Source organism: Mytilus edulis, chromosome 2 (genome assembly GCF_963676685.1).
Source record: "Mytilus edulis chromosome 2, xbMytEdul2.2, whole genome shotgun sequence".
NCBI lineage: Eukaryota > Metazoa > Mollusca > Bivalvia > Mytilida > Mytilidae > Mytilus > Mytilus edulis.
Window position 1 is genome coordinate 33,573,463 of NC_092345.1, and position 12,217 is coordinate 33,585,679.

At 33.2% G+C, this 12,217-nt stretch overlaps 1 protein-coding gene across 1 annotated transcript; it reads left to right on the forward strand.

The window, feature by feature from the left end:
* The first annotated feature begins 5,076 nt into the window (after window positions 1–5,076).
* LOC139512013 (uncharacterized) lies at window positions 5,077–9,051 on the forward strand. Its single transcript, XM_071299316.1, has 2 exons — window positions 5,077–5,242; window positions 6,654–9,051. The coding sequence occupies exon 2, from the start codon at window positions 6,667–6,669 to the stop codon at window positions 8,716–8,718; it is 2,052 nt and encodes a 683-aa protein (XP_071155417.1). The 5' UTR covers window positions 5,077–5,242; window positions 6,654–6,666; the 3' UTR covers window positions 8,719–9,051.
* The last annotated feature ends 3,166 nt before the right edge of the window (window positions 9,052–12,217 follow it).

Genomic DNA, 12,217 nt, shown 5'->3' on the forward strand with positions numbered 1-12,217 from the left:
ACCTATTAAGGGTTATATCTCGTCTCTATATTTAAAATTATACCAGCTTTCATAAGTGCTTCAATTTTCTCCCCTGTTTCCGTACTATGAACAGCAACAATACTTATCTTGTAAAAGCAATTTCAAATATACTGAATACCTTACAACAAAATTATTTTCATTTACCATTGTGCAATATTCTATTTGGCGAGATTTGGTTCAAGGTTATTTTTGCCTCCTGAAATTACCTAAGTTAGAAACCTCAGTTTTTGTTCTGATTTCAGTAGTTGTCGTTTGTTGATGTGGTTCATGAGTTTCTTTTTTTCGTTTTTTATATAAATTAGACCGTTGAGTTTGCCGTTTGAATTGTACTCATTTATGGGGCCCCTGATAGCTTGCTGTTTGATGTGAGCTAAGGATCCATGTTGAAGTCCGTACTTTAATTTATAATGATTTTTCTTTTACAACCTGTGACTGGGATGGAGAGTTGTCTCATTGGCACGCATACCACATACCCTCTAATCTATGAGGATTTAACGAAAAGCAATATAGGGTGTTCAAATTGATTACGATGAATTTATGTTGTACGAAATATGTAATGAATATACCAGAATCATAGATACCAGTAGTAAAGTTTGGTACAACGTTGTTGGAAATAATCTCATCATAGGTACCAGCATTTGAATTGTGAACGCCAAATTAATGACTTTATTGGTAGCATATACTTTATAATTTGTTTTAAATTCGTTGACATAACCCTGGTTCATCAAATTTTTGTTCAGGCACAGATGAAGCTCTAAACTCTTGAATAACGAACGATTTGTAAAATTAATATCCCATATGCAGGTGAAGTTGGTATATTGCTACTTAGGTTAAGGGGTGGAATTGGTAATTTCAAAATTAAAATCGTCTCTTTTGCCATAGAGTTGTGTACATTGAGATGACCGCTTATGATTAATTCGAGGTATAAGTCTAAAAATGATGTTTAGAAGCCGTGTCTGTTGGTTCTCTTTTTTTTTTGTATCTGGAGGATATAATTATGAAACACAATTAGAAAAGTTTGGATTGTAAATGGAAAGAACATAATCAATTACTCTGACATTAGAGGATCTGGGTTCTTTATCCTTCTTTTTCCCCCTCTGGCATATAAAATTTAACTTAAAATAAATTTGTCTAACTCTCAAAACAATGCTTCTGTTTTTGAATAAATTATAAAAAAAACCGAGTTAGCTTTTTTTTGTATCATAACGATCAAAATGAAATGAAAACTGTTAAATAAAATTATCAAATATACACAGTAAATAAAGGCAACAGTAGTATACCGATGTTCAAACTCATAAATCCATGGACAAAAAACAAAATCGGGGTAACGAACTAAAACTGAGGGAAACGCATTAAAGACCAAACAGCCTATTGTTTATGCGCATCAGCTAACGCAACTTGGTAGTGACATAAAAGCTCTATGACGTTGTTTCTAGCAATGAAAAAACGTCAAATTATAACGTCCAATTTCGCGTTTTTCACGGATTCTAACATGGTGTACGCTACGTAGGTACGCTACGTCTCCCAAGAAAAGAGGAACTATTATGCGTCGCGCTACTTTAACATCCTGTGGAGATTTAACACAAATGGACACATAAGATACTACACTATATTTAACCTTCGTTCTAATAAAAATAATAAAATAAAATTTTGATCTCGACTTTTTGCATTTGCGTCGTTCTGCATTAACTTGTTTTTTATTCTTTCACATGCGTAGATTTTGTCTTATATTTGCGTCGATCTGCATTTCATTTTTTTTCTTCTTCACTTGCGTAGATTTTGTCTTTGGTTTGCGCCGATTGTGTACAGGTAAGGTGAAAGGTTTTTTTTTGCCCGATTTATGGGCATTATGTTTTCTGGTCTGTGCGTCCGTTCGTTCGTCCGTCCGTCTGTCCCGCTTCAGGTTAAAGTTTTTGGTTGCAGTTTTTGGTTGCAGTTTTTGGTCAAGGTAGTTTTTGACGAAGTTGAAGTCATATCAACTTAAAACTTAGTAAACATGTTCCTTATGCAATGATCCTTCTAATTTTAGTGTCAATTTTTCAAAAATTAAAAAAAATGAGTATTCATAAGGTTAGGCCCATAAGCAAATATTCCTAAAAGTTTTGACATACTGGCAACATGTGCATGTAACTGATGTCTGGATGATTCTCGTAAAATAATATCCGATCTTGCAATGAAGTTAAAATTTATTTATACTGCTTATTTGACAAAATCTTATAGTAAAAATAAAATAAAATGATAACAAAGGGTCATTTTTGTTTGTCATTTGTTTCATTTCAAATTGTCTTAAGGAGAAATGATAAACATATTGTCTAATCTCACTGAAGCTTACAGCTAATTTTCTAATGTATGTAGATCAACACTTTGGTTTGCCTGCTTGCTTTGTTTGTATATTCTGTATAATTATATTTTGATAACGTCCAATTCAATTAAATAGCATGTATACAGGTTTACATACCTATATATAAAGATGTCAATCTTAATAACAGAGCTTGAGTAAACATTTATTAAGGAAGCCAACCAAAGTTTCACTCTACATGCACTAGGAATTTAGCTGTAAGGCAAAAAGTATTAATAAAACTAATACTCAGCGAATGTGAATGTGAATTAAAATCAAAATTTTCGGTGTTTAAAACTAAATTGTTGTAAGTTTAACTTATGACAAAAACAATTGCTCCAAGAATAATATCTTAAATAAAATCGCTCCCTTTCATTTAGCTACAACTGTGACCGGAAAGATTGAAAACAAATTTCGATTTTCAATGCCGGCAACAACCTTTTCTTTGTTTTAATTTCCAAAATGAGCAATTCAGATTTATTATATTTTATCCTGTTGGAGAAATCTTACTTTGTAGTTTTCAACGGAAAATTATTTCTAAATTAATTTTTGAATCAAAAACTTTTTGTAATTTATATTTACTGTCTCGTTTATTGAAAATACATGAGGTAGTAATAAAAGGATTGTATTTTAAGATAGATGTATAACGTTTTGGAATCAAAAATTTCATTCATATATTATACCTATAATTTTTATTTCCTAATATCTTAATTATTCTAAAATAATAAATTCACAAACTCGATGCAATAATTTCGAAACGTTCGTCCTAGGTCGGCAAAAATAATGGTATAAAGAACTCCTTCCATGCTTTTGTATGTCCGTCTTTCAACAGTACCGAATGAGTTCGTTACGGCAATCTTCTGAAATTGACGCGAAAAAGAAACAAGCACATCTAGTCTGGTATAGTCAAATACTCTGTAAGTTAACCAGTGCCATCTTTCATTTCTTTTTTTATTTTCAATCATTTTGCTTATGTGGGACAGAGGACAAAGACATACTTTCCTAACAAAAGCGGCGTGAAAGGTTATTTTAAACAATTTTCCATTCCGACGGATGGTGTTTCTGAAGGTTAATATTGTGCGGCAACATCGTAAGATCTGATACTGACACATGCATTTAATCTCTTGTATTACCGGATAATAAAGTAGGTGAATATAGTTGTCATTCTTGGAAATTTAAATGTAGGTTTCAAACGTCCAATTAATTGCGATTTTTTTTTTTCAAATAGTGCGCCAGCAAGGAAAGTTTGTACTATGACGTCAGATGCAATGTTCTGAAGAAACACAACTCTTTTCTTCAAAATGAACGAGAAAAAAACATGAAAATTACTTATAACTTTTTTGAAAGGTCGGTGACATACGCTTTTTATTGCTTTATTTTGAAGAGTACACATGGCACTTTCCTTCTTGAAATTATTATGAAGAAATCACTGGTAGATATTTTTTAATACTGGAAACGTTTTTCATTTTTACGTTTTATTTTTGGCGGGAATGAAATAAATCATATTTTTAAAGATCAAAACAATACGAGTCTAAAACTCTTGAACCTGTATTTGATAGATACAAATCTACTGTTTAACGTGAAACAAGAATTATGCTTGTAGGCTTGATATAAAGTATTTTTTGGAGAGTTTATATAACAAGCACATATTATGTTAATATTCGGGAAAACACGAAACTGAGGTTGCTATAGCGACAAAACTAAGTCGGTGACCCCGGATTTTTTTCTTCATATTTTGTTCCTGAAATCATGAAATACCTTCACACAAAATTTTAAGGAAAAATCACTGGTAGAAATGAATAGGCTGTTTGGTCTTTAAATATAAGAGGAGAACAACGACACAACACTACAATGTAACACACACAAAAACGGACCAAGCAACAGACAAAATCCCACGAGAATAACAAATATAACATCATAAAAAACATAATTTTATTGATTAACGTTAATCATGCAGAATGTCCACATTACTATTCATACACTCTATTTATATCGTGTACTTCCTTACCAGTTTATTGATTTTCCTCAGGTTATTAAGGTTTATGTATCCTTCTGTAGCCATTTTTGTACGAATTTTTCAAACCTCAATTGTATCAAAACTACAGATATAATAAATAATAGAGATAGGCCATTTAGTACATGTTCCAAGGGGAAACTTGATGCAAAGCATTATTTTTTACTGTTCCATTGCATTTGATAGAAAAAGAGGACTTTGTGGCAAATAAATCAAGATTTTTATAGAAAATCCACAGCCTTTAATACAGAGATTTTTGTTATAAAATTTGAAACATAAATTACTCACTTGATTTTCTATGATGTGCTAGTGTTTATTTTTTACAAAAAGTTCTAAAAAGTTCTATCTCTATTATTTATTATATCTTTAGTTTGATACAATTGAGGTTTGAAAAATTCGTACAAAAATGGCTACAGAAGGATACATAAACCTTAAATAAAGTTAGTAAACATAGTGTAATCAAATTGATTTCAATGAATTTATATTGTACAAAATATGTTGAACCCAATAAAAAAGTTTCAATTGTTAATGGAAAAAAAAACCATCAATAAATCTGAAAATGGCTTCTTAGATCTTCTTCCCCCCCCTCTGGGATAGACAATTCAACGTAAAAACCAAATTGGTCCAACTTTAACTAAAATACTTTTGTTTTTTTAAAAATGATTTATCTAAAAACTGAGTTATTTTTTCAATACAATGTAGAGTACTGTCGGGTATTTTCGACCAGAGGCAGTTTTCGACCACCAAACATTTCGGGAGCGATTTCATGCACGCGAGGCGTCGTTTCCGCATCGTTTCCGCGTGCAGATCTGCAGAACTAAATATTTGTCATGGAAGGTTATGTTAGCTGCAATTCACGGAAAGAAGTAGTAAGTTATATAATTTGTAACGGTTGTCGTGGAAAATCTCGCCATGATAAAAACAAGTATTACGTCATGTGTTAAAAAATATCTGTCTTTCAACAAATGATTTTAGTAAAAAACACCTACTGTTCAAGCATGAAAACCTAATGACACTGTTCGCTAAATTCCTGGGAATAAAAATGAACACATAAATGAATAAATCAGACGCATTTTAAAAAATATTTTGCCGATAATCAACTTATATCCCTTTCACACGTATTTCGCCTATTTTCGACCAGTCTTGTATATTTTGTGTTACTATGGACGCTTTGTTTACGTTTTTCAAGGCTACAGTGACGTCACAATATGAATGACGTAACGAAATCGGGCACCTTGTATAGACAATGTCATAGTCAGAAGGACAATGTTATCGCAATTGGAATGTCGAATACACTGTGATTGTATTTTTTTTTTACTAGCTGAAAATAAGAAAATCAAAACTTTATCTGAGCAACAAGATCAAAATGCAGTCTGCTTTTAAAGGATATTTTTTAGTCCAAACTTATTTTTTACCTCCGCGAAATCAAAGCAATTTGTCTACGTGTCAATAGAAAACCCGAAGACGTTTATAAAATACTCCCTAAAAGATGGTGGACGGGAGGGGTTTGACAAGGGGTAGCAATCACCACTTCCCTTCTTTTAATATCAACTTGAGCTAACAATCCCTTCCCTTTACTCCCTGTTCTCATTCCCCTTAACCCGACCCCCTTATTTTACTCCCAGTTACTCCCGATTATCGCCTCCCTTATCCCAGGGACCCCATGTCCACCAACTCCTACCTGTTTTCTCTGTTGTGTTTGTTTTTCTCGTGGTGCACTTGGGTCACCTTCCAGGTTGTTAAAATTTAAATGTTTTTGTTAACTTTTTTTACTCTAAAAATGTACATGTATTAATATAATTAAGAAAGTGTGGTATGAGTGCCAATGAAACAACTCTCCACATTGTTTGTTTATATTATATTAGTATTTTCGAAAGTGTGTAATCATATTTGTATTTAATTTAATGCCTCAGTTGCTACAGGTTGGGGTTTTTTCTGTCTGTTTTATTTGCTTCATCTTTGTCCCGTAATATTCCAAATATCCTGTGTATGATAATTTCCTTCATTTAACTTGTCTGGGAAATGCAAAATGATCGGGTCTACTAAATTTGTATGTACATGTGCAAAATAAAATCGTATTGATACATGAAATAGATACATTTAAAAAGCGATAAAAACAGGATATTTTCAAGTATAAGTGATTTCCATTTAACCCCATTTCGTCTCGTTTATACATCCTTAAGTTAACGCCTGGATTAAGTTTCAATGAATACATGTATCATCGCGTCGGCACAATTTCTTGTTTAAGCAGGTTTTTACCTCACCCTTTTCTGCTTTCAGATTTTCAAATACAATGGGGAAACGAAACAAGTACAGAAATTATGCTCTAGAGGATATCAAAAATGCAGTACAAATGGTTGAAAATAAGTCAATGTCAATTCGATCCGCATTACGACAATACAATGTACCAAAAACTACTATTATAGACAAACTTAATGGCAGATCTAGTCTTCAAGCAAGATCAGGACCTAGTCCGGTATTATTTGATAGTGAGGAAGAAATGCTAGTCCACTGGGTCATAGATATGGCAAAAATCGGCTATGGCCAAACAAGACAGCAACTTCTGTATACGGTGAAGACAATTTTGGATCATGACGGTAGGAAAATACCATTTAAAGATAATTTGCCGGGTAAGGATTGGTTATATGCTTTCATGAAACGCCATCCTGAGATTTCTACTCGCAATCCGCAGAAACTTGGTAAGGAACGCGCAGTTATATCTTGGCAAAAAATAAAATGGTGGTTTGAAGATTTTGCAAAGTACCTAACGGAAAATTATGAAGAGGGAATAAATATATTGAAAGATGCTTCCCGCATATATAACGCAGATGAAAGTGGTTTTCCGCAAGATCCAAAATCTGGTAAAATTTTGGCTGCTAAAGGCAGTAAGAATGTGTATTCAACATGTTCAGCTGACAAATCACAGATAACAGTTCTTGCATGTATGAGTGCAACAGCACACTACTTACCACCTATGCTTGTATTTCCAGGGGAGCGTTTCCGGTTTAATCCACTAGAAGGTTTCACTGAAGCAGTACTTGGTCGGACAAAGACTGGTTGGATGGATTCCGAACTATTTTACACCTGGGTGCGTGATCATTTTATTACTGCCATAAAGGACCGAAAAGTAAAGCTACCGGTTATTTTGCTGGTGGATGGACATACTAGTCATATTAGTCTGGAAACAGCTCAGCTTTGTAAGTCTGAGAATGTTATATTGTACTGTTTGCTCGAACATGCAAGTCATATATTACAGCCTTGTGATGTTACTCTGTTTGGGCCTTTGAAGAAGCACTGGAGAGATTCAGTGAGAGATTACCAGTTCAAAAATCCGGGTGAATTTGTCACAAAAGGTACCTTTGCTTCTGTATTTAAGTCGGCGTGGGCAAAAGGAACAACAGTTGATGTAGTAATTAAAGGTTTCCGTCATACGGGGCTTTATCCATTTTCAGTTGAAAGTGTAGATAAATCTAAAGTCGAGCCATCTGAAGTATTTGCCAGGGCAAAACCAGACCAGGATCTCGGTAATGACGACGATATGAATTGTAAAGATGCCCAGGTTGATAGTCGTCCAGCTACCAATAGTTCTGGGACCTACAATCTAGATCAAGAACCCGTACAAATTGCTGATGAGGCAGATACAGAAATTGCTTTAATGCCATCTGAAACTTTTGACTCTGTCTCATGTGAAACATCACATACAATAGTTGAAAAATTGCATGATCATCCTCCTTGTCTTTATCCAGAAACCATCATACAAGTTAATCCATGCAATGTCAATGTAACACCACACAAAGACGAAAACAAACAATCGTGTGAAAAAGCACCTTCATCATCTTTTGAACTCCTACTTGTTACTCCAAGTGAACAAAAGACTATCAAGAAAAAGAAAACTCGCACTGTACTACCAAAAGCCGTATCGGGATCGGAAATGATAAAAATTTTAGAGAATAGAAAACAGCAGAAAGAAGATGAACAGGAAATGAAAGAAAAGCGTAAGATTGATAGAGAATTAAAACGCAAACTAAAGGAAGAGGAAAATGCTAAAAAGGAAGAGAAAAAAACGAAAAAAAGAAAAGAATGGAAGAAAATAAGAAACGTAAATTATCCAAAAAACAAAAGAAATCGGAGAAATCGACTACTTCCAGGCTTTGTTCCAAGTGTTTACTTGAAACAGACGATGTTTATATATGTTGCGAGATTTGCTCCTCCTTTTATCATGCAAAATGCTCTGGTGTTGACTTTTCTTGTGTGCATATTGACGACATCGTTAGCTTTCCATATGAGTGTGATGATTGCCTCTAAAAACCGTCAGATATATTATGTGACAAAATTTTCAAAATGAATGTATGACTTGTTACAAATTCTATATATTTATTACTACAGTGCAATGATTTAAAAAAATAATATTGCTACATGTATACTGTGATGCATTATCTGTTGTTATTTTCGATAGTTGGAACACATTTTTTTGGGGAGTCATTAGTCTTTGGTACGGGTGTGTGTTGCACAGTCTTTAGTTTTTTTGTGTGGTTCTTGTTGCAGTCTAGTTTTTGTGGGGCTCGTGTTGATCAATCTTTAGTTTTTTGTGGGATTCGTGTTGCAGTCTTATGTTTTTGTGGGGTTCGTGTTGCACAGTCTAGTTTTTTGTGGGTTTCGTGTTGCACAATCTTTAGTTTTTGTAGGGTTAGTGATGTCCAGTCTTTAGTTCTTTGTGGGGTTTGTGTTGCTTACTCTTAGTTTTCTGTGTTGGGTATGTGTGGACTGTCGTCGTATTTTTTTAGTTTAATTGTCCCGTATTTTATCTTAGAATACAGAACATTTTGAAAAATGATAAATTCAGCGTGGCATCGGCAATTTGTTATAATCGTTTTTCTGATAAATACATTTTTGTCTTAAATAATTACTTGCCGTAACTTTAGGGAGAAACTATTTTATTTTTATTTGTTTGAGGGGTATAGCATAATGTTAGTCCTATAATATAAGCCTTCTTGTGTTCAATGCATATTCAAGCGCGTGTTCTTTATCAATCAATTATATGGACCGTAAAAGGGCACACTGAATGAACAATATCACGTGCACCACTATAATTATTCACACAAAGAAACACTTACTTTATTCATCTGACAATTTGATCTTATCAATACAGGTCACGACAATTAATTTAAATTCGCACAAGTATTCACAAGCCCCGTGCAAGCAGTTGTAGAGGTTCATTTTTTCTTGTGAAATCCGCTTAAAACAGGTAATTCGAAATTTTCAGAAACACAGCATTGATTTTTTTTAAAGCCTGCATGCCTGAATAATATCTGTTGCTGATCAAAACTTGTAACGTTCGTGTGAATACCGAAACGGTATCACTTTGAGAAGTTAAATGGCCGTTTATCTCCACTTACGATGGCAAAATAATTATCAAAGTTAAACACTTCATGAACAATTGATTCTGGGGTCGAACCCGAATATACTGTTATCAGTGATATGACAGAAGGAAATTAGAAAGTGGTCGAAAATGTCCGACCGTGGTCGAAAATACCCGAACATGGTCGAAAATACCCGAATATTTAACAACGTCAAAATAGTCATTACTAATGCAATTATCAAAAATTAAGTATTGTTTCTTCGACGAAAATAATGTCCAATATGTAAAGATGTCCACTTGTAACGTGAAGATGACCATTGTTTTTTCTCTGACGTCACAATCGAATTTACCGTTAAGTGGTCGAAAACTGCCGACGTTGCCCTATAACGATTAAAAAATGAAATCGTAAACATTTAAATAAAATGATCAAATGTATACGTGGGATTATTTGATTAGACCAGAAGGTAGCAGCAATTTGTTGTTGACGTGAACATTATGAAATGTTATTGATCTGATAATTTTCTGTAAATTTATTGATTCTTAATTTTTAAATTATTCAAAACATTTATAATTGGGATATCTATAATAATAAATGGCATTTGCTGTATTTGGTACATTTGTTTTATTTATTTTCAAATTTTAATTCTCTACTACTTTACATTCATTTGATCTTCCGACTGTTTTGATTTTCGCCCCATTTATGAGTGTCTCGTAAGCAAAACACGCATCCGGCGTCTCCAATTATAAAGTCTGTATCGTTTATGACTTTTCTTAAAAAATATTTTAAACATATTTTTTATTTTCCAGGTAAGATTGAAAATATGGATGCTTAGCTTAAATTGAATCAATCACGTAATTAATGCATACATTTTCAAAGAAAAAATACTCAGTTGTATAGGAGATGTCAATACAATTTGTTAATAATACAGTGAAAACAAAAGAACTGACGTGAGTAGCAATCAGAACATGAGGAACCAACGCATTTTCCTTTCTTTAATGTTAAAACTTTTAGTTTTCATATCAGTTTATTATGCATATTACCAGCATTTTCGGTCAAGCCAATACAAGGTTCTAGAATCAAACGAACGTCTACCTACTATAACTGAATTTAGAAATACTAGTGGCCCTTTTTTAGTAGATACTTCAGCGTGCAAAATTCCGTATATAGATCCGTTTGATAAATCATTGAAACACATGTTCAGAAAAGGAACAGCCTTAAAGTGTGCCGTCATCAATGATGTAGTATACTCGAATGGAAATACTATATTCATAAATTGGAAAGCTGTTAATAACTCGCAACTTAAAAATAGAATGAAATACTGCAAATATGAAGTCATTTGGAGGCCATACAATAAAAAGCGTCACCACAACTTTTTTATGTTTAAAAACGAAAGTAAAGAATTCGTAGATCGTACTGATATATCAAATGAATTCATTCGTGTTAAATGCTACACTGGAGGTGGTCTAGACGTGTATACAAATTTCTTCTCTTTTGTTCATTTAAAAGCAGATGTTGAGGATCGATGTGAAAAAAATGCCATTAAGTTTGCAAACACACGACAAGAGCAGTTAAATGTTTTGATGATGGGTATTGATTCAATAGCTAGAAATAATATGCTACGCTATATGAAGGAAACTTGGAAATATTTAGTAAACACACAAAACGCAATAGATTTACTTGGCTATAATAAAGTTGCTGATAACACTTTTCCAAATATAGTTTCAATGACAGCAGAAAAATTTGTAAATGAATTACCACGGAAAGAATCATTAAGGTTGGTGCCAATGGACAACTATAATTTCATATGGAACAATTATTCTGCAAAGGGGTATAGAACGTTCTATGCCGAAGATTATCCTGATATAGCAATCTTTAATTGTAACAAAGCTGGATTTAATATACCTCCAGGAGATTACTTCAATAGGCCTTTAAGTCTTGATAAGGAAAAAAAATAAAAAGGTTTGGAATTCCAATCACTATTGTGTACATGGGAGAACAGAAACTGATATAGTTCTAGACTATTTAAAGAAATATGCTACGATGTTTCAGTCTAAGCAACACTTTTCCTTTACATTTTTTTCAAGGCTCACACATGATTATCTCCACGAAACATATAAAGCAGATAAAATTTACCTTAAGTTTTTCAAAGACTTGTTTGAAAATGATATCTTAAAAAACACAGTTGTATTCTTTTTCAGTGATCATGGGATGCGTTTTTTGCCCTTTTAGAGAAACATTTGCTGGAAAATTGGAAGAACGTCTTCCTTTTATGCTGATTGTATTCCCTTCATGGTTCATTAAAAAGTATCCAGAAGTTCACAGAAATTTGCAAATAAATGCAAGAAGACTTACAACTCCTTTCGATATCTTTGCCACATTAGAACATATTTTAGATTTCAATGGAATTGAGAAAAAGCAAGTGACAAAGCAACGATCAATGAGCTTACTTCATGAAATTCCCGAAAAAAGAACTTGTGACGAAGC

What these genes read in the sequence shown, in the direction of transcription:
- LOC139512013 (XM_071299316.1), top strand. Translation starts at nt 6,667, where the DNA reads ATGGGGAAACGAAACAAGTACAGAAATTATGCTCTAGAGGATATCAAA.